Below are 20,088 nucleotides of genomic sequence, written 5' to 3'. Positions count from 1 at the left end.
CGTTATTCTGCATTCAGGAATAATACTTTGAGGGTTGGGGTTGGTTCGGAAGCGAGTGTACCCCTGTGCCCTGTCCTGGGATCATCAGCCTACCGAGAGTTACCTTTACCAGACACAGGCTTCCGGGCTGCTGACCCAATTGTCCATGTGATAACATGATGTCCAACCCCATATCTAAATATATCACTCCATATTATACCACACATGCAGGTTAGCAAATATGGAAAAGGAAGGTTTCCTCAGGGGAGCTCACATGTTTTTCGAGTCTATTACTTTTTGCACCGATGTAGTCAAAAAGGTGCCCTTAGAGATCTTGCACCTATGGACACTGCCTAAGACAAACTTTCCTGAAGTAGGGGGAGGTTTCACAAATTCTTCCTCCGCCTTTTCGAATATATTTCTTCTACCATCAAATGGAACATTATCTTCGGTCCTTGACCTCTAATCAATCACTTCCACAGAAACTTACTCCCTTACACTAAAGGACACCCAACCACATCTGTTCTCTCGTATCCATATTACATTTTTCGTAACTTGCAAAATTTCATCTAATTCTAGTTGCATGTTGGAATAATATGGATACAGATTTTCACTTTGGATTTTTAAATAACTTAGGTTTGTAGGCAAGAAGAGGGTCATGTACAGAAAGTGTCTTCAGAGCCCAACAGTGCCATCCTAGTAATTTATATTTGGTTTATAGAGTGGAATCTGTCTAAACAACTCAGCAATTAAGAAATGATTCCCCAACTGTAAAGTTGGCGGAGTACACCAGATAATTATGATCTCTGGTATTTACCTGGGCTTGATTTGGCAGCTAAACATGGTAGGGTCTATCTACATCTTGAACACAGGTCAGTTCGGTGCTATATGCAGGGATCTCTTCTTAAATGGTAACGGAGATGTGTGACCCCTTTGAAGCTACTTTGACCCTAGGTTCATATTGTCGTTACCCACCTTTTCAAACTAATAACTAAGACTAGTAGTTTCACATAGAAATCCCTATAGAACTAGTTACACACATAACTTTAAATAATCTTTAAGTTACATGACTTTTTTTAGTCTTAGAATATAAATGTGCATAAAACATTTTTACTACCCCATTGTAAAACAATTAAAAATGCTAACTGTTTAAAACAAGAAAAAGCAATGTATAATAGTAAAAAACCTGAGGCAATATTGCTTGGTCCCTACAAAAAGTCTCACAGGATATGATTTACTGGCAAATCAGTAGCAAAGGAGGTAGGCGTAAGCAGCACAGATGAGTATTGTCTTCAATATTGTTTGTGCAATATAATTATGGCGAACATGTAAGCCACATTTATAATTTAACCTCATCACAGATAAAATATAACTAAAAGAAAGTCACAGCATGTCTTCTACAACATCAAGAAAAAGTTAAGAGGCATTTGTTAAAACTATAGATAAAATAAGTCTGTTTCAAAATGCTGTCAATTGCGTTTAAAAATTAAATATCTGTCTGTATCAGAGTCATTGATCTGTTTTGAGACATAGAACCAGGTTTTGATACTTCTCCCTTTCAAGTTCCCACGAATGGCGGGTCTGTATGTATTTTTTTGCATTTGAGACAATTTTTCTTCTCAAACCTGGTTCACACATCAGTCTTTTGGAGAGCTGGAGAAAGTCCTGAAAGAGAACAGCATACACCATTAAAATGCACTATATACATCAAGGTACTTTAGATGATCTATGTCAGACATCTATGTTTCAGGGAATCCATAGTTTTCATGCACCGAGCTGTCTGGGAACAAAACAATCCTATAGAATTTATTTTGCGATGCATGTGGACTAGAATACAGACTCCAGGTTTGCACTGCTCTTAAAGCAACACCCAACTACCTCTCTCTTATGTCATGGCACCAAGTAGTCACATTCATCACAGCTGCTCTTTACATACAAGCAACAAAAACTGCCTGCCTGGTATTCTCACACGTGGAACTGGAATACCGATGTTGGCTCAAAACTTTGCTTGGCCTGGCTCATTAAAAGGAGAGCACTATTGGCTATGAGACGACTTAAACATAATTATTATGAAACAGGCAATAAAGCAGATTCACTCCTTGCTAATAAGCTGAGACAAACAGTTCTCAAATCTAATATTTCTTTTGTGAAAAATGAATACAATACTAGAGTATGTAACCCAAAACATATTGCGGATACATTTGCTAAATTTTTTATAAAAAAGGATCCTTCAATATTTCATTAACAAGTTAAGGACATACAAGATTTCTTGGAAACACTACCTATACCTAAGATCTCTCATGAAAATAGGGAACGCATAAGCAAACTGATTACCTTGAAAGAGATAGAGGAGGTTATTAAATCTCTCAGTCCTCATAAGGCACCTGGACCTGATGGTTTTTCAAATGCGTATTATAAAGCGTTTTGCTCGATTTTAACACCATATCTTCAGCATCTTTTTAATAATTTCTTGACACAAGGGTCTATACCTAAAGAAATGCTAAAAGCTTCTATTATAAATATACTAAAACCGGGCAAATCTACTGATGAATGTGCTAATTACAGACCAATATCTCTTTTAAATGTGGATCTAAAAATTTTCGCAAAGATTTTAGCAAACAGGATAACACCACTATTAACATCTTTAATCCATAATGACCAAGTAGGTTTTATTAAAGGTAGACAAGCATCTGATAACGCAAGAAAACTCATTAATGTCATTTAGATTTCCGGAAAAAAAAAAAAATTCCATGTGCAATTCTTTCTCTAGACGCTGAAAAAGCATTTGACAGACTAAATTGGCATTATCTTAAAGCAACACTACTAAAATTTGGCTTTCCTTCTGTGTTTGTCAGAGCTATAATGGCAATGTACTCTTCCCCAATAGCAAATGTTTTAAATGAAGGATTCGTTTCCAAGGACATTATTATCTCAAATGGAACAAGACAGGGGTGCCCATTGTCCCCGATATTTTATGTATTGGCATTAGAGCCTTTAGCTATAAAAATAAGTCATTCTGGAGATGTAGCGGGTTTTCCCATACCTGAACGAAATACATTAAAATTGAATTTATTTGCAGATGATATTTTATTAACCATTACTGAACCTCAAAAATCTATCCCTTCATTATTTAATATATTAGAAAACTATGGTAAAATATCATACCATAAAATACTAAAAAAACTCAAGCTATGACATGAAATCTCCCACAAAGTACTATAAATACTCAGAAACAAAAATATGATTTTCTCTTGAAAATGCACTATATAGAGTATTTAGGGATAAAACTGACTAATATGATTAAACAAATGATTCCAACAAACCTATCTGAACTGTGGGTAGACATTAAAAAAGACTTTAATTCATGGGCCACTTTTAACTTATCCTGGTTGGGTCAAATAGCTGCTTTTAAAATGACAGCTTTTCCAAAATTATTATACATTTTTCGCATGATCCCTCTACATATATCTAAAGCTACTTTATTAAAGTATCAAAAAGATGTAAACACATTTATTAAACAAGGGGAAAAAAATTGAATAGCAGATAACTTATTAAGAATACCTGTTGATTTGGGTGGACTAGGCCTTCCGGATTTATATATTTTTCATAAAGTAGTACTTTTAGCACAGGCTATTTTGTTACTTTCCCCTCCAGGTCAAATTGGTTGGGTTGATTTAGAGAATGCTATGTTCATTTCTTATAAACCTGAAGAACTGTTTATTGCTTCCTAAACATCTTCACCCCAGTATAAAATTTACCCTGGAAACATCTAATATAGCATTGAAATCATGGGAGTGGACAGCTAGTTTGTGTCCTGAATTATTTAAAATTCAAAAGATTACCCCATTTAAAACACTCAGTTTATTAATTCCCAACATAGATTTATCCATTTGGTATACAAAAGACATAAAACAGGTTAATGATTTGTTTCATGGGAATACCTTTTTATCATATGAACAATTACATCGGATTTGGGGTATACCATATAAGCAATTTTATGTATATTTACAAATAAGACATTGTTTATCAATTTATTCGGGTCTGTTACAAATAGGTAATAACAATATTCCTTATGAATCTCTGCAAGCAAGTGCCTTATATAAGAAAGGCTATTTCGGTTGGTTATTTTTTCCTACAAAAGCAAATACTTCAAGACAAACTACCTTATATGCTCAAATGGGAGGTAGAACTAGGAATACATTTTACAAAAGAACAATGGAACAAAAACACCTAGGTGCGCTAATCACAAAGAAATTAATAAAAAAATATTGTATAGATGGTATCTCACCCCAGAGAAATTACATCATATGTAGACTTGTGCATTCGTCTTCGGGCGAACATGAAAACAAACACGAAGAGTGCGTTTTCGTGTTCGTTCCGAAGACACGCCGAAGAGAAGACAGCGGCGGTAAAACGAAGGCAGCATTGGGGTTTTAAAAGTCTGTACGAGCGACCAACAGAGTTACGGCACCAGGAGTTTAACAGTCTGTACGAGCGACCCTATTGGTCGCCAGCAGGGGGCTCGTCTGCCATCAACCATTGGCAGACGAGCCCCCTGCTGACGACCAATAGAGTTGCTCATACGGACATTTAAACTCCTGGCGCCAGAGCTGCTGCGGTACGCGTTAACCCCGTATTAACCCCTTAACCGGAAAAAACGAAGAAAAACCGAACACGAAGAATGTCCACGAATATTCGCCCGAAGAGAAGACCGGAACAGGCGAATATTCGCTGAATACGAAGATTTTTTTTTTTCCGAAGTCGAGCACGAAGACGAAGAGCCCCCTGGTGCCCAAGTCTAATCATATGTTCCCAAATATTTCTCATCTTTGTTGGAGAGAATGTGGAGAAAGGGGTACTCTAAGTCACATTCTGTGGTATTGCCACAAAATTCAACCTTTATGGAATAGAATTTTTTGCTTGTCATCCAAACTTCTTCAATTCAATGTTCCGGTCTCACCTGAGATTGCTCTTTTAGGAGCAGTACCTCATGGTATCTCCAGATCTAAATCAAAATTACTGGAATATATACTGTTAGCTACCAAAATTGCCATAGTTAGGAAATGGAAAAATAACAACATGGGTCCACAATTTTCAGAAGTCATGCATATTTTATTAGATATAAAAAACATGGAATACATGTCTCATTCTCTTTCAGATTCAGTGGCTTTATATGATCAGGTCTGGGCTCCTATATCCAATATAACCCTCAAAAAAAACTCTTACTTAATATGGTACTTTTTAACAGGTTATTATTTCTTTTAGTAGAGTAGTAAGTAAAAAGGAAGGGAAAAGGAATGAAACAGGGATGTATATGTATGTGTAGGTATATGTGTATGTATATTATCCATGTGTATGTAGGGATATATATGTTTGTATATGGATTTGTGTAAATGGGACCATGGAGAAACATGTATTTTTTTTCTTCTCGACATAATAGTAATGAATTTTCTGCATATATCATATACTATGTGTAGTTATGTTTGCATATCCAATTATAAATGTGTGTCTTTGCTACTGTAACAATGCTATGTATTTTAGTTTGGTTTTTCCCTTTCATTTTCATGTACTTAACAAGTAATATTAATAATTGGTTCACAATAAGGTAGAAGGCCAGTGGTTTTTGTTTTTGTTTTCTAAGTCAGGAGTATTTTCTCTTCATATTGTATCCAGCTAATATATTCTTATTTTAATATTCATTAACTTAATATTTTCATGTACTGGAGCCAATTCAATAATTGGAGACCAATTCGGAATTTAATATCAGTTGTAACACATTTCTAATGTAATTTTATATATTAATTATATAATATTATATATTAATAGTATAAAGTACACTTTGTACCTTTGGGATGATTAGAGCATATATGGTACTCAGTACATTTCCTGTAGGAAACCTTTTCTTAATGGTTTCTGGCAAAAAAGGGGTGGAAACGGTCTTTCCAAAATTATATTATATAATATAAAGCAAGGAGTTAAAAGTAGTGCCACTGTTAATAGCTATGACAACCAATAATGAATGTTATAACCAAGGGCACATATTTGAGGACATTATGAGATAAATGCAGAAAGGCAGCTAATGCGAAGAAAAATGCTCAATAAGACACATGCCCAAAAGTAGATGAAGCCCTGGCTGGGTGATCACATTGTAAACCTGACTGGCTTTGTGACTGAAGGACAGCTGGTGCTGTACATTGTTTCATCTTTACTCAATTGGCTTTGTGCTTATTGCTAATGAGGCATCTTGAATACATTAGGAGGAGACATCTACAGAACCAAAAAGTGCTAATAATGGATGAAGAGAATCTGGAGAACAATTCTGCAACACTATACACTGCAGTTGACCTTCAGCATAAGTGGATTATTAAGACTGTGATCAAAGTAAAGTTACTATTAAGTTTAACAAAATACTAATTTTCTTTTTTTCCCCTGCAAAATTGTACTATGCGGCAAAATAAGAAAAAAACCTGTATAAAAGTCATGGAGTAAAAACGAAACCCTGCTAAACATACACATATTTACGTGTGTAGGTATTTCGGGGAATTTAGTATAGTCTGCTTGATATAAACACACAAAAAAACACTATATATATCAGATGTGAACTGGGACATCCACAAGCTTGAATGTTTGGATTGCCCTTGGAAAACAGCAACTTATGCAATGCACATGCATAACAGCGAAAACTGCCAGTCTACATGATTTAAAAAAAAAAAAAGTCCTATTGCTAGCTGATCACTCTTCCCATGGGCCAAAAAGCAGCCAAATCTAATCCAAATAGTTCACCTCACCTAGTGAGGTGAACTATTGGCAGAAGTCTCAACACTTCTGCCAACACTACTAAGTAAAATGTAAAGCCTTTAATGTACCAGAGGAGGCTTTATGTATACCCCATAAGAGTAGAGTAAAAACATCTTATTCCCATTGGGAATAAGCATAATCTTTCATCTAAAAGACAGCACTACATATGGATGAAGCTTTACATTTGCATTACTTGGAAGAGTCATTATTTACCGCTGAAAAATAATGCATTTGTGTTTAAATAACCACGTGTACAACTATATACATATGTGAATATTCAGTATCAAGATCTCTGTTCTTTGAGCAATTCCAGGGAGACATGTGCTAGGAATATACTGTATATTCTCTTGGGTGTTCAAGGACCTCTCATACAAAGCTCAGTGTCAAAGAGAACTGACAAAGTCACTCTTATACAGACATAACAGTTTATATGCATAATCAGTAAAGTAAAAGGCATTACATAGCATTTACTGCTGGAACAGGGTGCTTGACACCCACAAATCTTATAAAAAGTCCACCATATAATCAGGAATAATTTTGTCTTCTGCTTTAGAGCATTACTTATCAGTTGTACCATATCAGCCTAGACCACTCGCACCATTCATATGTGACACTAAGTGGACTAAAGTAGACTGCATCAAGTGGTTTTTTCCCTGACCTTTTTTTAAAAAAAATTATTATATTTAAAGAGTACACGAATCTATTAAAATGTAGGTTCTGCAAAGTGAAAAGTCCACTTTGATGAAATAACTTTCCAGAAAAAAAAAAAACATGCAAAAATACCAAAAATTAAGTTTAATATCATGTTTTACAAAATATTTCTTACAAGTTTGATTCCTTGTAGATTTCGTTTGGCAAAGGCATATTGCTATGATAATAGATGTTGAATGAGCAAAACAAAAAATGTCTTAAAAAAAGGAACACTTTATTGAATACAGTGCTTGACAATTAAATATACCCATTGGAAGAATTATCATGACAATAACTCTGTTGTTGCCCAAATGTATGATTTATCGTGTGCAGTTAAGCTTTCCTAAGAATAGAATTATGGGAATGATTTCCTTATTTACATAGTATGGATTTTCAACATTAAGAAAAAGACAACAGATGACAAAGATCTGGCTTATTTAGTATCATGGAAAAGAAAAAATGTCGGTGCGCTAAGCTAGTCTCAGGCTCAAATAATACAAATGTGAAATACGAGGCCTACCAAACAGGTGTAAGCATGCTGCAAGAAACAGTGTATTGGCTGTACAATGTATACAAAAAACAAAATACTGTCTGCGCTTCTCACCCTAATAAAGTTGGCAACAAATATATAAACATAATATAAATGAGAGGTTTTGGTTATATGAATTGGCGAAAGCATAATTAAGCTCACCCGCCACGTCAAGGCACACTCTCAATAGGGTGAGAACCTACTCTCACCTCCTACATAGTGGGCACACAAAGCAGTTTATACTGCTACCAAAACCTTATATTTAGTATCATGCTCCAATTGCAAAAGTGGTCCCATCACTTTTTTTTTTAGTGACAATAAAGAAACGCTTTCTTTTAGTAGAAAACTAGAGAGTGCCTGTTCATTTGCCATTTTTTGTATTTTTTGGCTTCCCTTTTTTTTTTTTTTTTTTATATAGCAAACTTAATTCTTAGTCCCCGTAATTTTCCTTTCCTGGCTGTCCATGGCAGCATTACAGTCGTGGGCAAAAGTTTTGAGAATTACACAAATACCGTATTTGCTCAGTTATAAGACGACCCCCCAATTTTTTTTTTATTTATGAAACGCTGGCACCGCCGAGTGGTTGCTAAAAACGTATTCATGAGCGACCGCTTGGCGCCCCTCTCTCTCCTCCGCATCAATCATCCCTGCACACATTGTTTTAAAAAGATGGTGTTTCAACAGAAGCCGTCACTCACCCAATGTGGGGGGTGGGGGTTCCCAGAAGTAAACAGCTTTATTCAGTACTGTCAGGGCACAGCTGAACAAGCAGGGCAGCTGCAGATTTTCCAGGGACAGACAAAGAGTCCGCGCCAAGGTTTATGAATGACCATAAAACATTAAATTGTCTACCACAGACCCCAATAAATGTCCGCCAAGAGCAATGTTGGTGTCTGTGGTGGACAATGTTTTACGGTCCTTCATAAACCTTGGCATGGACACTTTGTCTATCCCTGGAAAATCTGCAGCCATGGGGAACCAGAAATAGACGACCCAGAGGAGATTAACCCTCCCTAGGAGCAAAACGCACTGTAGGGACATCTTAAAAAAGGTACATGCACAAAGATCCAGGAAGACCAATATTAACTATGGCTACATACTGGGGTTCTTAGTTGGGGAGAGAGGCTGACTCCCCTCTCGCTGGCCCCATAAAGATGGGCCAAAAAATAAAACCGTCCTGGCAGAAGGACAGTAAAAATGACTGCAGACATCCAAATGACCAGGGGCTCTTTTAGGTTAATCATCCAATTAGATTCTCTTTCCTATTGGCTAAAGGGAGACGATACCCATGTGTAACGTTGCCATGGGTTAGCCATAATTATATATATATATATATATATATATATTTTACATATACATCCACAATTATAAATACTCTTCCCCTGACACACATACATGCCCTTCCACTCTGCATACCATTGCTGTGAGAGACACTTATGGAATGAGCGTGGATAATTTGACGATAACCTCAGTTATATTATATCTACATATGTATCTGTGTTTGTTCCAAACGCACTGATTCGTGGCTGTCACAGCACTTAAAATGCAGTTACATTAAGATGCAATGAACCCTAAAAATAAAATAAATTTGCTTGCCAAGTTCTAGAAGTCTTATTGACTGGAACGAACTATAAGCAGGGCTGTCTTTAACGCAGAGCAAAAGGGGCAGCTGCCCTGGGCCTAGTCATTCCTAGGGGCCCCTAGCAGATGCTCTTTGAGCCCGCAGCAACTGCAGTCACAGGGGTCGCAACTGCCACTCAAGGGTGCCCAGACGACCCCTGAGAACACCTCCGCACAGGCCCGCTCCTTAGCTCAGCGTGGCTCACAGATGAACAACATCTCTTGTCCTGTGTTCCTGCTTCCCCCGAGGTAAGCAGTGGGCCCGTGCAGAAGTATGCAAGCGCCACAGACAAATCTGCAGTTGAGAACCAGTATGTTTGAGTGAGTGAATTAATTAGTATGTGTGAATGAATGAGTATTGTGTAATAGCAGGGATGTGTAAGTGGGGGGCAAGGATGCCACAGGGCGGCTGTTTGGGGACAAAGATGGCACAGGGAGGCTGTTTGGGGACAAAGATGGCAAGTCCTATGCGTCCAATCTGGGTGTTGTGCAGGTCCTGCAGATGCAATCTGGGTGCCAGGGCTAGCCTGGGGTTTGCAACCTGTGATCTATGTCTGCCATTTAGGGTTTCCATGCATTATTTATTTATTCGATCTGTACCTTCAATGCTAGGTTTGCTTGTGATTTTCACTTAATCTATACCTGCAAGCCTGGGTTTGTGTGTAATTTAGGTGCACTCTACCTGCAATGCTATGTTTCATGTGTTATTTATTAATACCTGCAAATATAGGGTTTGTGTTATTCTGTTGACCTACACCTACAATTCTATGTGTTGCTTATTTAATCTATACCTGAACAGCATGGGGGGGGGGCGATGTGGCACAGTGAAGCCGGGGACCAGTGTGGCGTGAGGACATCTCATGTGGCGTAGTGCTGGGGTCAGAAGGAGGGAAGACCGCACGCTTCCTGATCTGCAGAGTCAGTATGGCAAGTCCTTTTTTTTGGTGGGTGGTTGGTGTTGGAGTGAAGGGTGTGATTGTATGCCAGACAGCACTGACTATTAGTGTAGCGATTACACCGTTGAATCAGATACACATACATGGCCTGTGTGTATGTACTTTGGTAGATGTACAAACAGGTTCTGAATAGTGCAGAATTATTATTCACTATTTGTCTGATAAACATGATCAGAAAAAAACAACTTTCAGTTGCTGTAGAGAAAGCCTTTAGACTAGATGGCTAAAACCTACATGTCAATGTGAAAGCCAATAATTACTGGCAGTGACTCAAAAAGCCATTAGTAACATTTCAAAACAAAATGCTGCTTTTCAATTTGCAGCAGAAATGGTAAATACAGTTCATATAGAGTAAGTATCTGAATAAAATGTTTTACATCAAATATATTGTTGCTGGCACTGTATGTTCTGTTTTAAACCACTATAGAGACCATTTTTGTAATACCATATTTCAAATAACATTGAAACAGTTTATGATGTTTATTCACTAAACGGAGAATTAGCAGGAGATAAGTGATTTTAACCCTGACTTGACTTTACATCATGATGGTCCAACCCCAGTGAGCTCCTGTATGATATATAGTAAAATCAGTGAATTTGTCAAAGTCTTCTTACTCATTGAATTGTGCAGGAAGCCTTCTTGCGGGAAAAAACTTGCTACTGTTGGCCCTTCATAATGCACACTGAATGGGACGTGGAGCTACCACTCACCTACAACCTTTCCCTTTAGTGAACAGAACCCATTGGTATCAATATAGACATGCGTTCATAAGAAAAACCTGACAAAACCAGACGGACAATCTCTTGGTCTGAACCTTCCACACTAAAAATTCTAGGTGGAGACCATTCAGTAATAATTGAGGTCTGTTAAATTATATAATAGCCAAATTTATTTTCTCTACAATATGGAAGCAGATAATCTATCATCTCATTTCCAAATAAATCTGAGATTTATAATGCTGGTCAAGAATGTTTCTCTTGTGAATTGGAATTATCAGTTTGCTTTTCTAGGACAGTTGTAAAAACAACCCCCCAACCAAGGTGGTCACTGTAGACTGTCTGGAGTGTCTCTTTAAGACCTTGCATTAGCACGTTAACATACAAACACTGATTACTTTCCCTTTTCATAGATATGCAATAGAGGCAGAATTAAAAAAACTGTACCTTTTATAAAGGGAGATGGATAATGCTAGAATAAACCGACACATAGCAGTTAAAATGTGGTCAGGAAAACAGATGCAAGGACTTCCAGTATACATGGGGCTCCATGACGCAGTAGAACATATTATTGTACTAAAATGTATTTATATATTTTAAATTTACATTATAAGTACATAGCAAAGAAAGACACATAATGCACACTGTTGCAGGTGCAAGCAACAATTATATTATTTATTAAACCACAACATCAAATTTGTGTTTGAAGTGCTGAGGTAAAATACACCCAATGTTAAATCTTATAATAATATTGTTGTGTTATAAACTGCCATATTTGGCTCACAATCCACCACCATACCCTTTAGGCACTTTAAGACACAAACTACCTGCTTCTACAAATCCATTTGTGAGGTACAACTTCACCCCGTAAGCAAAAAAGGTATCACAATCCCCATAGTGAACAAAAAACATTGTATTGCAGACTATAACCAGCTGAGGGCACTAAAGCAGCACTTGAAAGTCCTTTTATACAAGTCGGTTTTTTTGATTGAGATGTTTTAAAGTACTGTGTTTTCTAGTTAAATAAATTCTTATGTACAAGTATGCATGAGCTGAATTGAGTTATGTATAGAGAGAGGGATATTAACCCCTTTGTGACAACGGCTGATTTTATTTTTTGTACCCTCCGTGACAATGCCTTTTTTTATTTTTTTTATTTTTTTTTAACATTTCTGCGGTGCTCGTGTTTAGCTGGAATTTTCTTCTTTCCCGTTTACTGAACCTACACAAGTTATTTATATATATTTTTCAGGACAAGAAGGGCTTTCTTTAGATGTCATTGTTTTGATTGTATTATATCGTTGACTTTACAAAATATTAAATATGGTAAAAAATTGAGGGGGAAAAAAGGACTTTTGTTGACTTTTACTTGAAAAATATTGTATTCATCTATAAAAGCCAACGGAAAAAAGACAGCTAAATGGGTTCTACTATTTGTACTGCTTTTAGAAATACCCAATGTTTTTATATTTGTTTGCATGTTATGGGCCAACACTTACAAGCAGGCCCGGACTGGCCATCGGGCACACCGGGCGTTTGCCCGGTGGGCCGGGCCACGGCAGGGCCGCATTGACTTAGGGGCTGATGGAGCTGCAGCTCCAGGCCCCTACCCTACCTACGGCCGCATTAACGCAGGGCATAAGGGGCACCTGCCCCTTAAGCCCGCCGCAACTGCGACCGGGTCCGCCACTCTAAGGGGCCGGGAAGTCCCCACCAAGGCCGGCCTTACGGGTCTGCGGCCGCACAGGGTTTAAATTAAAACATCGGGGTTTTTTTAACTTTATTTAACATCCTCCATGTTAAATAAAGTTTTTTTTAACTTTATTTAACATGGAGGATGTTAAATAAAGTTGAAAAAAACCCCCGATGTTTTAATTTAAACCCTGTGCGGCCGCAAACCCCTAAGGCCGGCCCTGGTGGGGGCTTCCCGGCCCCTTAGAGCAGGACCGGCCTTTGGGGTGTGCGACCGCACAGGGCGTCACACTCTAGGGGGCGGTCCGCACCGGGTGCCGCTCATCAGGGGGTGCCGGCACCCGGCACCCCTCCAGAGACGGACAGTAATGTCCGCCGCTGGAGGAGCAGGCTCGCAAGGGAGCGGTATCGGAGGTCTTTAACAGACCTCCGGTTCCCTTGAGTGATTTTAAGCCGGGTTCAACCCGGCTTAAAATCACTCAAGGGAGCCGGAGGTCTGCTAAAGACCTCCGATACCGCTCCCTTGTGATCCGCACGGCAACAGCTGCTGTGCGCCGGGGTTTGTTGTTAGATCCCGGCGCACAACACTAAAGCCGCGCCCACCGCTGTCCGTGCCCTCTGAACCGGAAGACAGAGAAGACAGAAGAACTGAAGAAGAGGAGCGAAGAGGAGGAAAAGGAGCTGTAAGGAGAAAAGAGGAAAGGTAGGAAAATATTCAGTGAGAGTGGATTAGTATATATGTGTGGATTGGTATATATGTGTGGATTGGTATATACGTGTGGATTGGTATATACGTGTGGATTGGTATATACGTGTGGATTGGTATATACGTGTGGATTGGTATATACGTGTGGATTGGTATATACGTGTGGATTGGTATAGGTGTGGATTGGTATATATGTGTGGATTGGTAAGTGTGTGAGAGTGATGGGTGTTATGCTGTACCATTTCCAATGTCTTTTTCATGATCTAATTATGCTCTAAAAGTAAATCATAACTCCCATCACTCTATACTGTTCCATACAGTGGCAGAGCTGGGAGGCAGAGGCCTTGCACCCTCACCACAGGACTCCTGAAAGGTAAGTGAACTTCAAAGAGGGAGAGGGTAGATAGTTAGGAGGCGGTAGATAGGGAGAAGGGCGTGAGACGGGGGAAAGGGGGTAGATAGGGGGAAAGGGGGTAGATAGGGGAGAAGGGAGTGAGAAGGGGTAGATGGGGCAGAAGGGAGTGAGAAGGGGTAGATAGGGCAATCATACTCCTATCATGCCAAGTCTGCGAGTACATCCTGGAATCTGGGTATGCCTGGGCATGATAGGAATGTGATTGCTGTTAACAATCATATATATATACATATAATATTGTTTTTTAATTGTTTTGTCCTATTTTGGTGTGTTACTTACTTTAAATAAAAGGGTTTTTTTTATGGTGTGGGGAGGTCATATTCGGTTTCGGACAGGTAAATGCTGCATTTTCGGTTTCAGTCCAGAATTCGTTTCGGTGCATCCCTACTACTAAGCCAGACAATGAAGTGGTAGGCCTACACCACCACAATGTTTGGTGTAGTATATAGTGATTGGGGTTATGCTGCACTATTGTCAATGTCTGGCTCAATGTATAGTGATAGGGATTACGCTGTACCACTGTCAATGTGTGCCTCAGTATATAGTGATAGGTGTTATGCTGTACCACCGTCATTGTCTCCCTCAGTATATAGTGGTAGGTGTTATGCTGTACCACCGTCAATTTCTGCCTCAGTATATAGTGATAAGTATTATGCTGTACCACCGTCAATGTCTGCCTCAGTATATAATGATAACAGTGAGAAGAGGCAGAGGTGGTAGATAGTGATACAGGGGGATAGATAGTGAGAAAGGGGAGTTTTGTTACAAGTTTTTATTCCTTTCTTTTTTTGGGATGGGGGGGCACCAGAGGAGTAGTCCGCACAGGGCGCCAGAACACCTAAGGCCGGCTCTGCCTTAGAGTGGCGGACCCGGTTGCAGTTGCGGCGGGCTTAAGGAGCTCTGCCTTAATGCGGCCATATAGGCCCAGTCAGTCCGGTCCTGACTGGGCCTATTTTAAGGTAGGAGCCTGGAGCTGCAGCTCCATCAGCCCCTAAGTCAATCCTGCCCTGCCACAGGCGCGGTCGCAGTTGCTGCTTGCTCTGGCAACAAGGTAAATAGGGTGAGGGAAGGGGCTGCAGTGAGAAGGGGCAGAGGGGGTTAGGTAGTGAGAAAGGGGGAGAGGGGATAGATAGAGGCGGTACATATTGAGAAGTGGGGAAGGGGGTTACATAGTGAAAAGGGGGAACATAGTGAGAAGGGGCAGATAAGATGATGAGAGGGGGTAGTGTGAATGCGTATGAGAATGAATGAATAAATGTGTGGATGAATTGTGTGAATGCGTATGACAATTAAAGAATTCATGTGTGGATGAATTGCTTGAATGATTTGTGAGACTGCATTAATGAATGTGTTAATGATTTGTGTGAATGATTAAATGCAAAGATGGTACATGAAGGGTGGGCTTTAACAATAAATAAATAAATAAATATGGGCTGCTCAGGCTTAAATGCCCGGGCCTATTTTTTGTCCCAGTCCGGGCCTGCTTACAAGTAGCGTTTTGCCATTATAAAACCACATTTTCCAAATCTGGTAATTCTGACCCCATGTGCTATCTGGAACATCTTTGAATATAATTACTACCACACACATTTTACTTCAGGTGTGAATTTAAAGCTCCTGGTATATGTCACTGTCACACAACATCCCAATATGTGTTCAGCAACATCTCCCGAGTACAGTGATACCCATGCATGGGTTTGTCGGGTTGTTTGGAGATTAAAAGGCCACATTTGGGAAGTATGCATTTTTCAAATTGGAAATGTGGTCATCCTGCCGCCTATGTTAATTGGGACATTGTTGAACCCAGCCAATTTAATTTACCCCATCAAATCATACATTTTTGAAAACTAGACAACCCATGGGCATTTAACATGCCAGTGTATTAATGCTTTCCATGCGGGAATTGTTTAAAGATAGAGCGCTAATTTTAGGACTTGGTCATAAAATAAACATATATATATTGTGACAAAATACCTCTTTAACTTGGTATTCTGTCCAGGAATCTTTGCTCATACACAGTCTTCCAGGTTGCAGAGACAGCTCAGACACAAGGAAGGTTAAATAAAAGGCTGGTGCCTGTTTTTATTTTTTAAGATAGGCAAAACAGAACAAAAATCTAAAACAAAATTCTTACTCTTATGAGCGCTAACTAAACAAAGTTCTCCAACCTAACTGCGGTTGGACAGCTTATCCATTACCAACACAACCAGGCTACATGTAACAGCAGCAATCGATAATATAGTGGCTTTCTCCCTCTCTTTCAGGGAGCCAAATTATATCTCTCTGCTCAGACCCAGAGGCTATTTAACTGCCTCTCCCATTAATTAGTGAAAACAGGCGAGTACTCATGAGAGTATTCTGGAATCTCTGGACTGGATTCCGATCTGCTGTTCCTCTGCTGCTCAAAGTGTGGAGTGGGGCACTGGCTCACCCTACTCTCCAAGTGCTCCCAAAATACACAATTAACATGGAAGCAATAATTCCAAACATCTCCCTGGGGCAGGTAAAAAAGTACCTGGAAGGTTCTCCTTATGGTGGAGAGTTATTTTTACATGTTACCATTTTTCTTATTTGTGTTAACCTATTTTTATTTCTTTTTTTTTTTTTTACTAATCACATTGTAATTAGAAAGTTGGGCTCCGAAACTTTTAATTAAAAAGTTTATTTTTTTTTTAAAGGATGCCGCCATCTTGCCCCTGATGCCGATCTCAGTGTTGCTGAACACCTCGACATTGAGGCATTACAGCAACATGGTTTGGGTGAAGAAAGCAATAATTGACCCGTGACGTGCCAAGCGACTGTCAACTGTTGTCAAGGGGTTAAGTGTTCCCAATCACAAAAAGGTGTGTGATATCATCAGGCACGGTTAGGGGAGCCTCATGTTAACTTGCACAGTAAACTGTGTATTGTAATGACACAGTGTGGACATTAGTTTTGCATACTAAAGCATCTCGAAATATAGTTTTAGTTCTGCATACATATATCAGCTGATTCTATGTATTCAATGAGTCCAGGTATTCTCCCCATATGGCTACTGGCCACAATATAGTGAAGTGTTTTTGATATAAATAAAACAATTTTTGCTGATAATGTACTATTCTCAGAGCCCTAACCATAACACCTTATTTTATCCCGACTTGTGGAATCGCCTTTAAAAGTTGCACTCGACGAGTTATTTTTCATGTCACTTGACATTACCGTCATCAACAATAAAACATGTTGCATTAAAAATCAAATCAGCTGTCAATCAGAAACTAAATCGCCAAGACCTCATTCACTAGTTCCCTTCTGGGGGTTTATAAAGTCACATCAGTACATAAAGAACATGCATTGACAGCTTTTACATTAAGAGGTTCAGATGTTTTAGGCCGTTTAAACTTGAAATCCTCCAGGTCACTGCTTACCATACCTAAGCTACGTAGTAAAAAAAAACCAAAAAAAAACGCTACACATTCATAACGCTTTCTAAAATGTTTTTAAAAACTTGTTCTCCAGTTAATCATCTGGAATTCTAAATGCGGTCAACATTCAGTCAGCTTTCACACATATTAAGAAATATCCTATTTTCCTTTAAATATAAAAAAGCATTTACAAAACCTTTGGTGAGTCACAGACCAATTATTATGAAGAAAGGCAAAAGACCATATCTAATAAGTGTAATTTCCCCTTAGAAAAGCAAAATTCTCATCTCAAGTATTGCTTTTACTTATGTAGGTAACTTCCCCTGTTTATTTCAGCATATGCCTAGAAGAACATTTTTATTTGATTTCAAAGTTTTCCTTTGGCGAGTAGGCTAGATCAATACCTTTTACTCATTCTGTGCATTCTTAGCAACACTAACTAGATTTGAAAGAAACATTCTCTTCTAAGTGTGTCCTTCCAAAGGACTGCCAAAAAAGTAAAATCAAAACTGGTAATATAAAACACATGAAATGTAATTGTTTTTATTTTTAAGAAAACAAATGTTTGCTGTAAACAAACACATTTCCAATACATAATTAATATAGATTGTAGAGATCTGTCCAATGATTTATTCTAGAAAGTAGAATTCATATTACCTGGGGCGTGAAAAAGAGCAGTCCGTTATCTCCATGCTTTATTATTGCAGCATTTCCAGGTATATCCCTTGCCAACACAGGAACTTCTAAATCCATCGCCTGCGTGATACAAAAAGTAAGGGGTAAAAGGAAAAGTTAAATATTTTATTGCCATACAATGACCTTCATTTCACGGAACACAAATGATCTTTTTTTCAATTCTCCGTTTATTGCTTATAACGTAAGGCAAAACAGGTAATACGCAATGATACCAGAGATACAGTTGTGTCAGTTAAGGTACAAAGTACATAAAGGAACCGCGGGTTGTACGAGCACATGGTGGAAGAGCAGCATCACAAAGTCCTGTTTCGGCAGCGTACATCATAACGAATAGGTAAGTACAACATAGAGAAATGCATACAGTGGAATACAAGCAATCGATTCATAACCGCATAAAGTTTGGATACCTAGTGGACGATGATGACAATAGCACCTAGGGGGTGTGGGTACCACACCGGTGGAGCTGAGCCCATCTGGGCAGTGGCCTAGCCTAGGCCCTGCGCGGGTAGGGGAACACAAATGATCTTGCCTTGTTCTCTTTATTACAAAAAGTAAAAGTAGTCTTATTGTTTGCAAGAACAGCGCATCCAGCATGAACAAGCAAATAAAAATGGGTAAGAGTACCCACTATCCAGCATCAGTGTGTGTATGTGCTATGTTTATATAATTGTTTATTACACACTCTCATTACAATGCTATAAAGAACGCTTTAAAAAAAAACTGCATTTTGTTAAAATTATAAAAATGTATTTCTAAAAGCATTCTTACTTTACAGTCTTTTTTCACACCTGCCTAAAACTGTTGCACAGTACTATACTATATACACTCACTGGCCACTTTATTAGGTACACCTGTTCGATTGCTTGTTAACACAAATAGCTAATCAGCCAATCACATGGCAGCAACTCAATGCATTTAGACATGTAGACATAGTCAAGACAACTTGCTGAAGTTCAAACCGAGCATCAGAATGGGGAAGAAATGGGATTTAAGGGACTTTGAACATGGCATGGTTCTTGGTGCCAGATGGGCTGGTCTGAATATTTTAGCAACTGCTGATCTACTGGGATTTTCACGCACAACCATCTCTAGGGTTTACAGAGAATGGTCCGAAAAACAAGAAAATATCCAATGAGCCGCAGTTATGTCGATGAAAATGCCATGGCACTGGTGGTGGAGTGAGGGACATTTTCTTGGCACACTTTGGGCCCCTTAGTACCAATTGAGCATCATTTAAATGCAACAGCCTACCTGAGTATTGTTGCTGACCATGTCCATCCCTTTATGACCACAGTGTACCCATCTTCTGACTACTATCGTTTATCGCCTCCTAAGCTCTTTTAAAAATGGGTGTCCGCCGGCAGCCCCTGATGCCGATCACGGTTTTGCTAAATGCTTCGACATCAAGGCATTACAGAAACACTGTTTAAGCAAAGAAAAAAAATCGTAGATCGCTTTCTAAGCTTGTTTAATGTCGTACCTGGCACATCACTGGCCGTTAAGGGGTTAAGTCTGTAACAGTGACTAGGCATCTTTATAAGTGTTATGTTAGAGACCAAGCTGATTTTGTGCATAAACCTGAACTTTTTCTTTACAACACCCTTATAAAAGAGTGCTTACTATTTTAGATATACTGTATAAAAGGGTGTCTGTTGAAATAAACATTCAGACATGCATACTATACAGAAATAATAGTAACCATGGCAAAACAGTAAAATGTCGAACAGTTCCAGGGGTGCAGATAGTGGGGAAATGCAGCAAGGACACCAACTGGGGATGGGGGGGGTAACAAAATGGGGTCGAGAAGCAAGAGAGGGGGCCTGGGGGTTTGTCTTCCTTCTCTAGACTGTCAATGACGGAACAGTCTTTAAACAAGATTGAGAATCAGC

The 20,088-nt window shown here is 38.9% G+C and overlaps 1 protein-coding gene across 1 annotated transcript in view; it reads right to left on the bottom strand.

Annotated features, from left to right (window-relative positions):
• Positions 1-1,488: 1,488 nt before the first annotated feature.
• Positions 1,489-20,088, bottom strand: part of GLT1D1 (glycosyltransferase 1 domain containing 1) — a 46,935-nt gene continuing 28,335 nt past the window's right edge. Inside the window, exons 11-12 of the mRNA XM_089491040.1 lie at positions 18,161-18,259; positions 1,489-1,644 (exon numbers count right to left, since the gene is read on the bottom strand). Coding sequence (XP_089347166.1) covers positions 1,489-1,644; positions 18,161-18,259 — 255 coding nt within the window. The remainder of the gene's footprint in view (positions 1,645-18,160; positions 18,260-20,088) is intronic.

Source organism: Sceloporus occidentalis, unplaced genomic scaffold (assembly GCF_023333645.1).
Source record: "Sceloporus occidentalis isolate IW3139 unplaced genomic scaffold, rSceOcc1.0.p SCAF_48, whole genome shotgun sequence".
NCBI classification, from domain to species: Eukaryota; Metazoa; Chordata; class Lepidosauria; order Squamata; family Phrynosomatidae; genus Sceloporus; species Sceloporus occidentalis.
This window is presented reverse-complemented; position numbering and strand designations above follow the sequence as displayed.